This window comes from Mus musculus, chromosome 4 (genome assembly GCF_000001635.26).
Source record: "Mus musculus strain C57BL/6J chromosome 4, GRCm38.p6 C57BL/6J".
NCBI lineage: Eukaryota > Metazoa > Chordata > Mammalia > Rodentia > Muridae > Mus > Mus musculus.
This window is the reverse complement of record NC_000070.6, coordinates 148,957,747-148,973,786: the sequence shown is the minus strand read 5'-3', so window position 1 is coordinate 148,973,786 and position 16,040 is coordinate 148,957,747. Positions and strand designations below refer to the sequence as shown.

General features: G+C 54.0%; 1 protein-coding gene and 1 long non-coding RNA gene across 3 annotated transcripts in view; one reads left to right on the top strand and one right to left on the bottom strand.

Annotated features, from left to right (window-relative positions):
- The window catches only part of Pex14 (peroxisomal biogenesis factor 14), a 139,309-nt gene extending 126,057 nt beyond the window's left edge, over window positions 1-13,252 (top strand). The window contains exons 5-9 of the mRNA NM_019781.3: window positions 3,152-3,237; window positions 6,161-6,263; window positions 7,468-7,565; window positions 10,254-10,345; window positions 11,993-13,252. Of these exons, the coding sequence (NP_062755.1) occupies window positions 3,152-3,237; window positions 6,161-6,263; window positions 7,468-7,565; window positions 10,254-10,345; window positions 11,993-12,446 (833 nt within the window). The 3' untranslated portion in view covers window positions 12,447-13,252. The remainder of the gene's footprint in view (window positions 1-3,151; window positions 3,238-6,160; window positions 6,264-7,467; window positions 7,566-10,253; window positions 10,346-11,992) is intronic.
- On the bottom strand, window positions 9-13,623 carry Gm17029. Of its 2 annotated transcripts, none has more exons than XR_003955167.1 (3): window positions 13,365-13,623; window positions 1,588-7,054; window positions 9-589 (listed from the first exon to the last, which is right to left on the bottom strand). It is a non-coding gene; the product is annotated as a predicted gene 17029 (long non-coding RNA). The 2 variants fall into 2 exon arrangements; XR_003955166.1 differs by lacking the exon at window positions 13,365-13,623 and having other exon boundaries at window positions 1,588-6,079; window positions 6,874-7,471.
- Window positions 13,624-16,040: the final 2,417 nt, after the last annotated feature.

Sequence of the window (16,040 nt, the reverse complement as noted above, 5' to 3'; positions counted from 1 at the left end):
CCCTGGACCTGCAGTCACAGACAGTTGTAAGCTGCTACACGGATGCTGGGAACCAAACTCATGTCCTCTGGAAGAACAGCAAGGACTCGATGCTGAGCCATCCTTCCGGCCCCAGTTGGATAGCTTACTCAGGCGGAAAAGCTGGCTCAGTTGGGTGCAGGCTCTTGCCACCAAGCCTGATGACCCGAGTTTAATCCCTGGGACCCACGTGGCGAGAGGAGAAGTTAGTTGTCCCTGCGTCCACTCGTGTCCATTCAGCCCTTATTCATCTGAGTAAATGAGACAATGCAGCGATTTTCGCAGGAGCTTCTCATGTCCCGGTCCTTCCCAACTGGAGCCGGCAAGTTGCTGGCCCTGTGGTTGCTTCCAGACTCAGGAGTGCGGTGAGGAGAGTCCACTGCACTCGGGAAAGCCTGTTTGTTCTCAGAGTGGGCTGCAGGCAGGAGGCAGATGGTGGGAACTGAGGAGTGACCCAGTGTGAGGGCTTGAGTGGACCCTCTTACCCTTGAAGCCGTGCAGTAGGAAAGGCTTTTGCATCTGAGTTTTTCCTCTCTTCATTTTGCCGCAGACAGAATTGTATCACACATCTCTAAAACGAGTAAAATGGCATTTCAGCTTCTAGTCTTTATAGACTCTCTGAACTTTAGGAAAGATCATTCTGGTCCCTTTTCATTAATAATGAAAACCAGGGGGCAATAAAATGTTCTTAACGCGAGCCTGGCAGGAACGCAGCGGCAGTGAGGGCGAGGGTGAGCCGGCAGGGAACTACAGGTGTTTCTCGGGCCTGGGGAGGGCAGAGTCCTGCATGGGGGACAGCTGTGCAGGGCCCAAGCTCCCAGATCTCAAGCTCTGGCGGCTGTGTGGCCTCAGGGTCTCAATGTCAGCAGAAAGAGTCTGCGCTTGTCCAAGCATGGGAGGTGTGCGCATGGAAGCAGCTGATTCAGCAAGCTTGGGGTCTGGTCGAGTTTTCAGCGTGGTACAATTGCCTTCTTGTAGGATAGTCAGCGGCCAGTGGCCATTTGAGAGTTAACGTGAATGTGGCTTGCTGGTTGCAGCACCTAGGGAAGGTGCTCTCAAGGGACATGTCCCTCAGTGTGGGAGGTCACTCTTTCTCCACGGGTTCTCCTAAGATGGACTTGTACTTACTAGAGGTTGCACCTCACATCTGCCGTGAAGAGCAAGGCCTGACTAACTTAGGAAGATGGAGCAACGGGAAGGTCCACGCAGGGCAGAGGCCTTGCATGCCAGGCTCCAACTGAGAGCCTCACCCACCTCAGGAGTCTCAGAGCAGAGTCTGGAGGAAAGGGAGCTTGCAGCACACAGGGATGCCCCCATTAGGCAAGAGAGACCTTGATGGCCACAGACCCATGGCTTCTCCTCTGTGCCCGAAGCTCACCACTAAGCCTGCTCCTCTCCTTGGGTTTTGAGACAGCAGATAGTGGCGAGTACCTCAGTAGCTTGCAGGCACAGAGAGAGAAGGACAGGGCAGGAGAGCTCTCTGAAGCACCCAATCTGGAAACCAGTAGTAGTTACAGTCCCTTCTGAGAGTTCCCACAGTGCCTTGTCCCTCCCTCCCCCCAGACTCACCTTTGGAGGAAGGCAGCTTTTCTCACAGCAGAGCCCGTTGGGCATCTTGTAGGCAATTTTTCCACTGACACAGTACCTTGTTTCATCCATGCCTGCCAAGAGTGCCCGCCATGGCCTCTGTCCTTCCTCCTGGCAGATCCCATGAGAGGAGGCAGCCTTGACTTCTGTTCCAGAGGCCTAGAGAGAGCAGGCCAGATTACATCCCCAAAGCCCCTTGTGAACTGTTTGTGGGGGGAGGAATCCTCCTTTCTTGTGCACTCTCGTCTGGAGCTGTGGGGATTCTGCCCACAGGGGACATGGCCCAGGGCAGTAGAAGCCTGAAACTGGGCCCTCTATGTACACAGCTGTTAGAAGATTAACTCACAGATCAGGCACAGTGAGATTAACAGTGATAGAGCCTAACTATGCTATATTACAAGGCATGCCCCACCCCCATTACATGGCTGATCTTTGGCAGCCCAGCATATTTTTTTTCCTTACAGAGAACTTTCACTTTTTCCTCTTAAGGGAAACACTTGGCTTTTCTTAGGCAGATTCAAATTATCAATGTCTCTGCCCTTATGCTTTGAGGCCATTGTTAAGTGAAATAAGGCTCACTTAGACTCTGCAGTGAGATACTAAGACAGTCTGAGAGAGAGCTGAGATGGTGATCAGTACATGAAGGGCAAGTAGCATGTCGGCGTGGATGCGCTGTCCTGGGGGTGGGGTGGGGGGGGTCAGAGCGCATGGCTGAGATTCCATCCATCCTGCTGCTTAGCGTGCTGTACACTCCAAGGCCTCTGGGCTGTTTTTTTTCTGGATTTTTCTGTTTACAGTTTTCAGAACACAGTTGGAGAAAGGAAACACAATAAATGTTGCACGGGCCTACATGTGCTGGTCGGTGTGAACTGGAGCCTGCCCTGCGGTGGGCATTAGATGCTCATTCCAGATCCTCAACCAAATGGCAAATTTAGAAGTTCTCCTTCTAAAGCTCCCTTGGCCTCTGCAGCCCTTGGAAGGGTGTGCCCACCAGGGCTTGCCAGTGCTCTCCTAGAATAGAGTTGCAACCGTGTTACTTCCCACTGTGGAGGGCAAGGGCTCCAGGCCCCTGGCCTGTCTTCTCCACCCCACTCACTCTGCCTCCAGGAGACAAGCCTTGGTCCTTGGCAGACTTGTGTCTTCATAGCCTAAGGAATGAGCAGAGCAGAGAGGCCCAGGTTTATCATTGACCCCTGGTTTGTCCTCCATGTGGTGTGCGCACACTAACCGGCCTCTAGAATGATCCTGTTCCTTGATCTCATGAGGCCAGGCCAAAGGTCCTTCTGTCCCCTCTGCCTTCTGACCTCCATGGCTGGGCACTAGGCTCACAGCTGGATACCTCTTCCCAGCATCTCACGGTCAGATCACTTCCATCTCAAGTGAGGCAGACAGTTCTGGGACCTTGGAAAGAAGAGAGGGCAGAGCCGAGCCCTGATGTTCTGATGGTCACGTGCTTTCTGCAGCTGTGTGTCTCACTGGCCTGTCCGCTGCGACACTCCTGGGCAGAGACCTGTTCTAGTTTCTTCTTCCTTCCTTTCTACCCCAGGCCCCAGAGGCTCCCGATGGCGAGATTATGGTGCCTTGGCTATCATCATGGCAGGAATTGCATTTGGCTTTCACCAACTCTACAAGGTAAGTGGCCTCTCAGGGCCACCATGTTATGCCCTGCCACCCTTTGGTATTCCTCCCTCCTCCCTCCTCTGTCCTCCCTCCTGGCCCCTGGCTTATTATGTACACAGGCATTCAGAGCACAGCGGCTGTGGTGGAAGCAGGGAGCACAGCAGGAGAGACATGAATGCACACAGCACTGCTGCTTCACCTCGCCACCCTGACTCCCACCCGCAGTATGACCTGATGGCCGGCTGGCTCAAGTATTTAGAGCAGTGCCTGGCACCACTGAGAAACATGCAGATTGCAGAAGCAGAGCGATTTAGTCGTTACGGGCTTGCACATCAGAGCCTAGCTATATGTGTTGAACCTGACTCTGTCCCAGAGTACAGCTCCATCCATAAGATGTTCCTGAGACAGATAGTCCGACTTTGCAGTGTTGTGAAAGTGTGCCTGCCCATATCAGTCGGTACTGTGAGTACGATACTCAGAAAAGGAACAGAGGCAGTGAGCACCAACAGAGGCTTTGATTTTAATGGGTTTGCCCAGCTGCTCCAGCAATAGTCTGAGCACACTGAAGGCAGAGCGGGAGCACAGGTCAGGAGTATGAGTGCATCTTCTCCATGTGATGGCTTCCAGCATCTGCAGAACTGGCCTCAGGGTTTCAGGGAAGGCCAGGAGTCAGTCCTGGAATAGTGCTGGAGCAGTGTTGGCTCCCTGCCTGCTGGCACGTGGGAAGCCCCATAGATGCCCTTGTTCCACCCTGGTATTTACAACTGGCTCAGGAAGCACACTTCTTGTTTTCTGTGGACTGTGGTAGCATCTGTATAAATGTGGGAGTTTCCCTGGGCCTTTTGAGTCAGCGAGCCCTCAAGAGCTCGTAGCTCACGATGCTCACAGCAGAACTAAAGGCACTGAACCAACATTTCCTCCCAATACCAGTGGAAAGGCCTGTCCTTGCTTTGGAGAAACTAATCTACAAGATGCACAGCCTGGATGGCCCCACATTTAGGCCTGCTTACCCTGGAGAGAAGTCATGTTCTCCACTGACGCCTCCCACTAATCCAGCCTGCATTTAGTGACTGTTTTTCTTTTCTTTTCTTTTTCTCTTTTTTCTTCTTTAAAGGACTCTACTGAATTCCCAGGCTTGCAGTGTATCTTTGAGCACATGAAATGTATTTAAACCTTGTTTAAACCTTAGATTCTTAGTTTTTTACTTCCTACAATAGCTAATGACAGAGTTGTGGCAGAATGTAACTCTTCAGGATAGTGCCTGATGCCAAAATAAGAAATGCCTGTGCAGGAATTCAGAAGCAAATTGTTGTCAGGCCTGGAACTCCCCCCTGAGCGTCTGTGGAGCCTGTGTGGGGCAGCCTTTCTTAGCCCACTAGCTGCAGACAGGTACCAGCAGAGTTCACAAGTACCAGGGTCCTGTGAGCAGCTCACAAGTGTCTCATCACAGTGGCAACCCCACAGAACAGGAGGTGTGGCACCTTGGTTCAGATATGACAGAGATTGTCATCTGTTTCCATGGAGCTCTGGCCACCAGCCTGTGTTTTACAAAGAAAGGAAACATTGAAATGTTGGTCACAATGGTGTCGTGTCTTCAGCATGTTAGTAGTATTCTTTAAGTATAGAAAAGTGGAGCTGTCTTGCTTTGCACAAACACAGACTTAGCCAGATCAGCGGCAACACTTCCCGCTCACGGGCTCTGGCCTCAGGGATGGGGGTCGCTGGTTATACAGCTGAGAATTTCTTGACTTTTATACTTTGGAAGCGTCAGGCTGCAGTTGATGAGTTTCGCTCAGTTGTGGGTAATAACTCACATTGTGGCTGCAAAGCACTTTGCGAAATAGAAACTGCTTCTGTGCATGTGCTAAATGACAAGCTCACTCTGAGTCTCTCCTGAAATGAGTTCTCCCACAAACCCCTGAGAGACCTGCTTCTCTTCCCTAGCACAGAGCCAACCGGCAGTGGAGAACAGTCCCTCTTTGACCTGTCTGGGACCCTACGTTCCCTCTGGGCAGCACCTGCCAGGCTCCTGTGGTTAGCTGAGTAGTGTGCTCTAGGGTTGGAGTGGACTGTGCCCCCTCGACTGGGGACCTAACAACTCTACCTCAGCCCTTGTTGTACATCAGCGTCCCAAGCCCTACAGGTGTGCCCTCGCCTTCCTAATGATGGAGAGGCTGGTTCCAGGACCCTTGTTTGGTGGCTTTGCAGTCACCAGCTTTGGCTTTCTGTGTCCCTTTCCCTCGGCCCCACCTTTGGGTTCTGGGAGGATATAGGCTGTCCTGGCTCTCTTTGTGAAGTGCGCACCTCCTGCTGTAGGGTGCTTTCCCTGTGCATGCCTTACCCTACCATGGAAGATGAACGATCCCGGGCGTCTGTTGATTTTCCTCTGGTTTCTCCAGTAATGCTGTGTTTACTCAAACCTAATACTGTTTCTGGATCGCTGAGGCGGTTTGTTTCCTTCGCAGAGTTGAAGTGTGAAAGATTCAGAAAGGGTGCGGTGAGAAGCTGCCTAGCTCTCCTCCCCAGGAGCCACCATAGGGTCCGTTTCTGGAACATCTTTCTGCAGTCTCTGCTTAGAACTTTTGAAATAGAATCTAAAAGCCTCACAGGAATGTGAGGTATCTAAGGGAAGTAAGAGAAAGTAATAAGGCCTCCCTCACACAGGGAGGACTTCCCAAGGCTGGGGAGTTAGCTCAGAGACGCTGCTTGCCCCCAGCCCCACCTGGAGGCTCACTTCCTTCTGGTCTTGGTCCCTGTTCAGGTGGAAGTTCTTACCAGGCCGGGATCTCAGGCTTGTAACTTTTTCAAGCACTTTGTTTCTAGTGTGGAGAGTGCAGCTCTTCTGTGGGGTAACCTGCAGAAGATGAGGGCAAGCAGGGAGGTGGGATCTGAGAGACCGGTGTTGGCCACCTCCTCACCTGACCACTTCTTGCAGAGGTACCTGCTGCCCCTCATCCTGGGAGGCCGAGAGGACAGAAAGCAGCTGGAGAGGATGGCAGCGAGTCTCTCGGAACTGAGTGGCACCGTGGCCCAGACAGGTAAAGATTAATGACTCCATCAAGTCACCCCTCAAAGCGTCCTAACGCAGCCCCTTCTCGGCCCCTCCCTCTCCCTCGTCTCCACTCTGTGGTGACTTCATTTATCTGCTCTGAGAATCTGTTCACATTTGCAAATGAAGCCGCCGTCATTTCGGTTTAATTTGAAATTGCTTGTTTACTGTCGGCGCGGCCTCAATTAATTATGTTTTTACGGAAAGGCTCCCAACCTCAGAATATTAATAAGGGGAATAAAATGACAGCCTTTCTAAGGGCTGTAAAGTTCATTTTTAATTTCTGCTTCTATGAGGTTTTCAGGGGGGTTTTCAGTAATTTTTCCCCCCTTCCTTCGAAGAATCCGATGCAGGGTCAAGAGAGTCTGTAATTACTGTGGCTCCCGGGACCCCTGCTACCTCCCCTGTTATCGACTCCACACGGGTGGCACTCGGTACCTGCTGCCCCAGTGATGGCCCAGATTAGCTGGGACCTGTTGTGGCAGAGGTGGCTCTTTTCCTTATGAACTTGTTTACTAAGTGGGAGCTGGGAATCTAAACCTCAAGGCAGGCAAGAGAGCCACCTGTCCCAGGCAGGAGGCTCTGTCCCTTGCTGGCACCTGTGCAGAGCTGTCTGGAATCCTCTAACTCGTCTGTCCCATGAACCATTGCTCTGCTAGGAATCAGGGACATAGTAGTCACAGGCCTCGACAGGTCACATGGTGGTGGAGCCTTGGCGCATCCGCAGTGGGGTAGGGAACGGGAGAGACCGCCGCAGGTAGGACTTGTAGTCTCCTGTTCCTGGATAAGGCAGAGAGACCTGAGCCTCAGCTCTCCTGGAACTGAAGCTACCCGAGGGCACCCAAGGCCTCGGAGGCCAATGAGATGAATGATCAGAGCATGCTGGGAGCAAGAGAGCCAGGCACATCACAGCCAGACATGGCACAGCCAGGCATAATTAGAGGGGAGAGGTTTTGGACAGATATACTGTTGACCACAGACAAGCACACAATGGAAAGATGAAGTAGAAACACCAGAGGTTATACACAGAGCGGGTGGCTCACCCCAAGCACAGATAAATTATCTGGGTGTGGGGGCAGGGGCCTGCAGATACATTCTACGGAGCAGAGCAGGGAGGGGAGCAGCTTGCAGGTGTGTGGGCGAGGAGGGAACTGTGGGCGCTGGCTTACCAGACATGACACTTTCTTCCCTAGTGACTCAGGTGCAGACAACACTGGCCTCTGTCCAAGAGCTACTGAGACAGCAGCAGCAGAAGGTCCAGGAGCTAGCTCACGAGCTGGCCACTGCCAAGGTACTTTGGGCCCTTAGGTTCTCAGGCCAGGGTCTGTTCATGTAGCTCTAAGCCTAATGATCCTCCATGACTGTATACTGTCTTCTGTGTGCCTGACTGTCCATTTTCAGTGTTCTATCATAGGGTGACACCTAGGGTTGTCACTGTCTGCCCCATTGAAGGGGGCAGGGACAGCACTGTATTAGTGTAGCACTTTAACTAGCAAGAACAACCTTCACGTCTCCATGCCACCTCCTGCTGATGAACCTTTGGTGACAGGCATGCCCCTACAGGCTGGGTTGTAGGTCACAGCCAGGCCAAGGAGGAGTGCAGGCAGCAGAGAAGTGCACCATGAGTAATTTCCTAGATCACACTCTACCTAAGGTGCAGGGCTCACTTGCAGTGGGGTCAGAAGATCTAGAAGGAAGCGGAGCCAGCTAAGGTTGACTGCCCAGATCTGAAGCAGCCTGCTCAGCAGCAGACGAAAGGGCCAATCCTCAGCTCCCATTTGCTAGCTACCTACCACAGGGAGTCACTTACACCTTTGTGGGTCTTTGTATAAACTGGAGCCGTGGCCAGTACCTACCTTGTTATACTTACTGCCACGTGCTTAAAATTAAGAGTAAGCTCAGGAGTCGGGTCCTCGGCTTTGGGTGTGACAGTATCATCTCTGAGACATCATCCTGACAGGGTCTGAGTGGCAGCATCTATTGGCTCCATGGGCTCCTCTATAGGTCCCCAGCGGAGCTGCGCCCAGGGCTGCCAACCCTCTGCACAGATGGACTGAGAACCCAGGAACTTGAACACCTTTGCACTTCTTGTAGAGCCTGGGTGGGGTGGGTCCCCAAGGACCCCTCCAGCACCCATTCCATGTCACTGCTGGACTGACTGGATGTGCCCTAGAGACAGCTGTAAAGCATGCAGGAAGGGGCAGCGTGGCCTCCACCTGACGGATCACTCAGATCTGTGGCCTGCCAGTGGCCAGCAGCCATTCTGGAAATTGGAAAACTGTGTTCAGGCTCCAGCTCAGATCAGGACCACATGTTGAGCTCTCAGGAAGGTGGGGACGGCTGGTGTGGGGCCTGCTGTGGTCTGGAAATGGCCACAGTTGTCACAGCTCCTGCCCCATAGAACCTTTCCCTGCTCTCCCTGCTCCTCCCTGAAGTGAGGCTCTGGCCTGGCACCCAGGCCTACAGTGTGTGAGGATTCCTGTTACCCTATAAACCAAAGGCTCAAGCTATGTTTTCTCAGCTGTAATGTAAGTTTTTATATCTGCCTTCCAAACTCCTACTGGAGCACTGTAAAAAATGAAAAGAAGAGCTTTAAGTAATTAAAAACCTACATAAAACTGAAGCCTGTGAGTTTGCTACAACTGTTTTTTAAAGAGACTGGCTAAAAAGCCCCAGATGTCAGATTTTATTTCTAAATCCTGGCATCTGGCACCATGTGCGTTTGGAAATCTGAGTCCTTTGTGGCCAGTGAGTGGAAGTCGCTCCCTTGTTAATGGGCTGCTGTAGCTCAAGGCTCAGAGAAGCCAGAACAGTGGCTCCCTGGCCTTGCCGTCTGGTGGTCTGTGGCGCAGACCTATGGGGATGGGCGAGAGGGCCGTGGCCTGCTCCCTGTCCCTTCCCAGACTGCCCAGGTCTCTCTATCTGAGACTACAGCCGAGAAGCTCCTTCCCACAGGGGTGTGCCCAGTGGGCTGTGAGAGCTAGCTCAGTGTCCTCACCTCACCTTGTATCAGGAGCCATGGCTCAGAGGGAAGATCCAGGGATGTCCCCTCCTGGGTGTAGAGAGAGCCTAGAGAGCTGAGACACCCCTCCCTCTCACGCCTGCACGCAGTCACAGGCCGCATGGCCACCATAGCCCCAGCCTATGGACAACTGTGAGGCCTTTCCTCGTCACACCATAAAAGGTGTGGTTCTTGAGGGGGTAGTGATGGGAAAGTGTCCTGCCCTCTGGGCATGAGGTGGTGTCCTCTCCACTCCCCCTTGACTTGTCCCACACAGTGACTAAGACTGGGTAGAGTGGTCTATAGGGGCTTTTGCTGATAGTGAGGTTGGTTAGGGGCATCCTCCATGACCCTTGGGAAACCTCTGGAGATCTGAGGTCCCAGCCAGGAGCCAGAGATCCCGAGCAGCTTGGAGATGGCATTAGGGTGAGGTTGCCATCTTGGCCTGCTTCAAGGCAGGACTGGGAAGCTAGTGGGTGTTTAGGCCTTCCCCGGGCCACTTCTGGACTGCTGCCCTGACTAGCGCTGATTTCTTTGGGGAGGTGTGGTTTCAGGAAGGGTTATTGTGAGGTGGCTTATGTCTGTTGGTGGTTGTTTTAATGGATGTTTCAAACATTAAGCAGAAGTGGAAGATTCTCATGGCTAGAGCAGCCCCTCCCGCTGTCCCAGCATAATGTCACCTGCCACCACTACAAACCTTCAGTGTCAGTGGGAAACAGAAGGGCTTCTTTGTTATTTTACACATGGGTGCTGTAGTGCCACCAAAGAACACTGAATGACTTCTTAGCACCACCAGCAGTCAGAGGTTGGGGACTGTTGTTGTAGGGTTTTGTCACAGGCAGGCGTGACAATGCAGAGTGTATACAGAGCGGCTTGCAGCTATTGCCCCAACGAGGGCCCTTCTAAATCCCCCGACCCCAGACACAGGCTGGCACCAGGCACCACTGTGACCTGTGTTATCTGTCTTCTGACCTATAGGCCACCACATCAACCAACTGGATCCTGGAGTCCCAGAATATTAATGAGCTCAAGTCGGAAATCAACTCCTTGAAAGGACTTCTTTTGAATCGGTAGGAAAGGAAGCTGAGAGCTCTCGCTTATTGAAGGTCAACCTGGTGGTGTAGGGGTCTTGTGGGCTGGCACAACAATCCCGGGAGGGACGGGACCCCTCACTGAGCTGGAAGATGAAGATCTTGAGGCGAACCTTAGGCACTCCTGTCTCCCCTCCTAAGGAGCCAGCGCTCCCACACCAAGGGGATAGATATCATCCATAGTATTGCATTAAAAAAAGGAAAAGAAAAAAATGTTTGTCTGAGAGGTCAGCAGTGGGGCAGAGACAGGGCCTCCAGGCAGAGAATTGTCTGGTACATGACACCTACTGTCACAGTGCACCTGGAGGTGGCCACTCTTTCCAGGCAGCCTTGTCTCAGACAACATTACACTGAGGCCTACAGGGTGTGAGAGCCGCATCAGCAGACCAGCTCTGCCTCCCCGGAAGCTTCCTGGTGCTCCCTGGAATGACAGCACAGTGTTCGTAGTGCTGACCTGGTTGAGGAGCAAGCAGACTTTAAAGCTGAAAGCGGAGTGTCCTGGAAACCTCTGTCCAGAAAGCTGGAGTGCGCAGCCAGTCGGCCTGAGTGCACGCAAGCGGGCTCTACCTGGAAGCATGAGTGTCTGCTAGGCCAGGGGCTTAGAAGCTGTGAGGCAAGGCCTCCACAGCCAAGGTGGGCTTTGTGGGAGCAGCAAGGATGGGGTACGGCATGCTCTGAGGAGCCCAGGCTGGAGGGGCACACTTCCTAAGGTGAGGGGGGGTGTCTCCACAACAGATGTGGCCAGTCAGGCAGGGCATGCAGATTGTCTGTCCTTAGAAGTCTTTGGCCTTCCAAACCTAGAAGACAGGTGCCTCTGTGGTTAGGGGACAGATGCAGGCCATCAGGTGACCCTGAAACCAAGGAAACCGCAAACTGAGCTGCTTGTGTGTGTGTGGTGCAGGCCCGGATGTGCGTGTGCCACCGGGTGGGCTCTGGGGTTGAAGGCTGACTGTGTGACCAGTGCTGGTAGGTGGCACAGCCCTGGGCAGGAACAGGACTTGTCCTCTTGGCCTTTGCAGAAACAGGACTTCATGTTATAGAGCTGCACTTCTGAGCCATGACCATGTTGACCCAACTTCCCAGGTCTGTCCTGGAATGGGCTTCAGTCTGGCTGGCTGCTGGCTGAGGGCCCAGCAGAGCTGGCTTTTGCTTGGTCAAAGTTTGGGCTCAGAGGTCTGAATGACAGTAGCCAGGGTTCCCCACTGCTGTCCTTGGCTGAGATTATGGGCACATTAGCCAGGGGCTCCCGGGTTCCCAGCCTTGGTCCTCTTTTGCCTCCTTGTCCCCATCTGGCCACAGGAGAGGAGTAGGGACAATATTGAATGTGGGTGGGGCAACTCCAGAGCGTGTTGGGCCCCCTGCTGGCAGACCAACAGTTGCCAAGGTGGGTAGGTCCTGCCCTGGGGTGGGCGAGGCTGCGTTAGGGCATCGGGCAGCACTGAACACTTCTGGTAGACACACTAGCTTGGCTGATGGGGCCTCCAGTGGGCCCTGCCTCGTGACCCTGGAGAAACTGCTGCCATCGCTTGAGTGTTCAGGGATCAGGGACCAAGGGGATGTGTGGCACTGGAGCCAGGTGCTGTCACCAACCTCTACCTGCTTTTCTTTTTCCTTGTCCACTGCTAGGAGACAGTTCCCTCCTTCCCCGTCGGCCCCGAAGATCCCCTCCTGGCAGATCCCAGTGAAGTCTTCATCACCCTCCAGCCCTGCGGCTGTCAACCACCACAGCAGCAGTGACATCTCCCCTGTCAGCAACGAGTCTACGTCATCCTCTCCTGGGAAGGACAGCCACAGCCCGGAGGGCTCCACGGCCACATACCACCTGCTGGGTCCCCAGGAAGAGGGTGAAGGGGTGCTAGATGTCAAGGGCCAGGTGAGGATGGAGGTGCAGGGTGAGGAGGAGAAGAGGGAGGACAAGGAGGATGAGGACGATGAGGATGATGACGTCAGCCATGTGGATGAGGAGGACGTCCTTGGGGTGCAGAGGGAGGACCGACGGGGCGGCGATGGGCAGATCAATGAGCAGGTAGAGAAGCTGCGGCGGCCGGAAGGTGCCAGCAATGAGACTGAGCGAGACTAGGGCTGGCACTTGGCTGCCCGCCTTCCCAGTGCCCCGGGACATCAGAGGCAGGTGGGCAAGGGCTGCGGCTCTGCCTCCACGACTGGGCGGAAGCCCAGGTAGGGGTGGGGCTGCCCTTCAGCGCAGCAGTGTGGGCTGCATTTCTGTTCACCAGCCTCCCAAACACGGCCCAGCCCCAGCCAGCCCCAGCCAGCCCCAGCGGCTCTGGCTGTCCACAAGCCAGGCAGAGAACTCAGGAGCTCTGCACTCAACGCCCCTGCTGCCTCGCCCCCTCCCTGACAGGTGTCTTGTCAAGGTGTATCCTCCGAGTATCTTGACCACCTGGCACCATGCATGGCCAGAGCTCATGTCATCTCCTGCCTCTGTCACCTCAGTGCAGGGAAACTATGGCCCCTGTGGTCTTGCTGTCTCTCCCACTGTGCCCTGGCCTGGCTTGTGGCTTCTTCTTTGCCTGTTCCAAAAGCCAGGGCCCTGGGCCTGCTCTTCATCTTGCGGGCCTCCTAGGACCCAGCCTTCCAAAGTCCTGGCTGACAGATGCTGCTCTTGGGCACCTGTCCCCACCCCACCTGCCCTGCTGTCCTCTGTATCACACAAGACGTCTCGCTTGCTGTGTCGTGGTTTAGCTCCTCGGTGGTGAGGCGTGCTTCTCCCTCCTGGTGGAGCCAGGCAGCAGGGCCTTCCTGACCAACAGCCATGTCTGACCTTCCCACTGAGAAACACATGTTCATTTATGTGATCATGTATAGATTTCAGAATATAAGATATGACTGTACATAATTGTAATAAATACGAGTTGCCATATTTAATTCCTGGCTCTGACCTCGTCTGCTAGCCCGTGCCTCGGAGGTGGGTCTCAGCTAAAGCTCCACCAGGTAACTACCAGAGCTGGGCCCTGAGGGACCTGTCGGAGGCACTCACCTACAACTGGAGGGGCTCCTTCCTCGCGCTGGTGTCTGTGGAGGGCGACATTCCCCCGAGAGCAGGAGGGAAGGGACTCGTTACTGTATATAGACCTGGTGCTGCAGGATGAGCTGCCTTCCTTAAATGGATGCACATTCCCCAGGAGCCTGTCTACTCTGCCGAGTCGCTCAAGCCCGCCCTGTCTCCCTTTAACCTTCACAGCGTGCTGAGCTGTGACCAGAAAGCTGGGGGGCAGGAGGAGTGCCTTCCAAGGGACAGTCTCTACTCTGTCCACCAGGGCTGGCCATGCCTGGAGCCATGGAGTTTCCGGTCATGCGCCTCATGCGGATGGGGGCCTGGGAAGTGGAGAGTGCCTGGTAGAGGCCACTGCTGCCCCTCCAGAGGCTCCAATGGCCTCTGCCTCTCACTGTCTGGGAAAGGAGGGGAGACCTACACACCAGCATGGCTGAGGGGGTGACCGTGGGCCGCTTTGTCCCAGAAGATATCTTCCCCCCACACACCCCCCTTTCTCTGTCTCAGGTCTTCCTGTATCATCTCCCATGAATCCTAGGTCTGCATCTCTAGCCTCCTCGTCCTAGAGAGAGGCAGCACCCTGACAGGCGCTTCCCTGCCATCATTCTTTTTCCTGTCCCTGCCCCCTGACGTCCCCAAGGAAACCATGTTTCCTCACTCCTGGAATGACCAGCCTACATGGCTGGGAGACCTTGCTCCCCCAGGAACCTCAAGGAGTCCCAGTGTCAGGCAGGGTGTAGACCTGAGCCATCAGAGGGCCGGACCGTGCCCTCTAGTGAGTGGATCACCAGGGAACACTGTTGCTACCGTCTTTGGTACGGTAACCATCTGTACTGCTGTAACTTCTGAGGTCCCTTCTAAAAAGAACCAGAAAAGTCTAGAGGGCCAGAGACCCTGGGGCAGAAATGAAGCCAGAGTGGGGTCTGGGGCAGCGAGTGCTAAGTGCTGTCATGTTGTGCTTCTTAGGGACATAGGAGCTGGGCCTGGAGGAGGTCTGTGCCCCTGAGCCTTCCCCACCTGGGCGTTACCAGCTTGGAAGGTTCTGGGCTCAAGCTCAGAAGAGAAGGGACAGAAACCTGAGTTCAGCTTTTGAGGACGGACTCTGGCTTGACTTCAGGGAAAGGAAAGCCCCTCCCCAAAACTGCGTGAGGGCTGCCTAATAAAGTCGGCTGCTGGACGGGGGAAACAGCCCTTTGAAAAAAAAGCCTTTCATTAGAAAAATAATGCATTTCATCCAAATAAGGTAAAAATATTTGGAATGGGGCAGAAGTGAGCAGCAGGCAGCGCCCGCCCGTCAGGCCCTTTCTGGAAGGGAGTGCACTATCAAACTCAATTACGATGTCTTTTTATAAAGTGTCGTTTGGGAGACGATGAACCCCAGTGTTTGGAGGCCATGCCCAGCTGTCTTGACCCCCCTGTATGAGCTCTCCTCAGACTCAGGCCTCCCCCAGAACCGGGTGACTCATTGGAACTACCTTGGGCAGGGCAGAAAGGCCAGATTGGGGGGTGCCACCCAAAGAGGAAGCAGTGCGGGGTTTGAGGACATCTGGAGCTTGTGTGGAGCCTGCTTTGGGCTTCGTGGGTACTGTTGGTAGGGAAAAGGGTTGCCCAGGGACTGCTAAGTTTGTGTCTCAACTATCAGGCTTCTCTGTTGTATGTGTGCATAGGTACATATATTTAGGAAAAACTTGTGACTTGGGAGGGAAGAGAGGGACCTTCTGCCCGGACGACTGAGTTAAGACTCGTTTAGTGATGTGTCTCGCTCGCTCATCTTGTATACAGTGCAACCCTCCTGGTGCTGACTAACTTGCCCATTGATAGAAGAACAGCCTCTGGCTGTCCTCTGGGGTCCTCATACCCTCTACTTACTCTGGGACCCAACCAGACTTGAGAAGACACTGGCTCGGAGCCCAGGGAAGGAAGAGACAGACAGACTGTATAGTCACCTCAGGAGCATGCTGAGTTCAGGGTTGCTTCATGCCTGTGCTACTGCACACATTACATACGGCCATGGAGGCGGGCTGTTTCTACAGCCCTGCCTGCACAGCTCAGCCCCAGAGCATAACCCTAAGACTCTTCATCAAAATGAGTCTGAGAGCTCAGCCTGCATTGTGGGGGACTTACCTGTATGATGACCAAATCTTCAGTTTGCTTTCATTGGAGGCTTTAAGGTTGGTGTCCTCCCATAAGAGGTTAAGATCCCTAGAGCTGCCTCTGGCTGTGTGGTGAGACCTGGAAAGACTTTAAAGGGCTAGGGATGTTGAGTCCGGTAGCATGGTCCAGCTGCCTGAGGGGCCACCACAGCAAGGACTGTTGGAGCCAGCTCTAGAGAGACCCTTAAAGGATAAAGAGAAGCTGGGCAGTGGTGGTGCACGCCTTTAATCCCAGCACTTGGGAGGCTGAGGCCAGCCTGGTCTACAGAGTGAGTTCCGGGACAGCCAGGGCTACACAGAGAAACCCTGTCTCGAAAAACAAAAGGATATAGAGAAGAAAGCCCACATAAACAGAGCAGTGGACGTGGCTTTCTGTGCAGCCGCTCCTTGACGTACAGCCAGCGAGCCCACCCTACATTGAAAAGTTAAGCAGGGAATTCATAGAACACACTAGTGTCCATCCCCACCCCCACTGCGACCTGGCACACTGGCACGGGGCTGTTGCCCT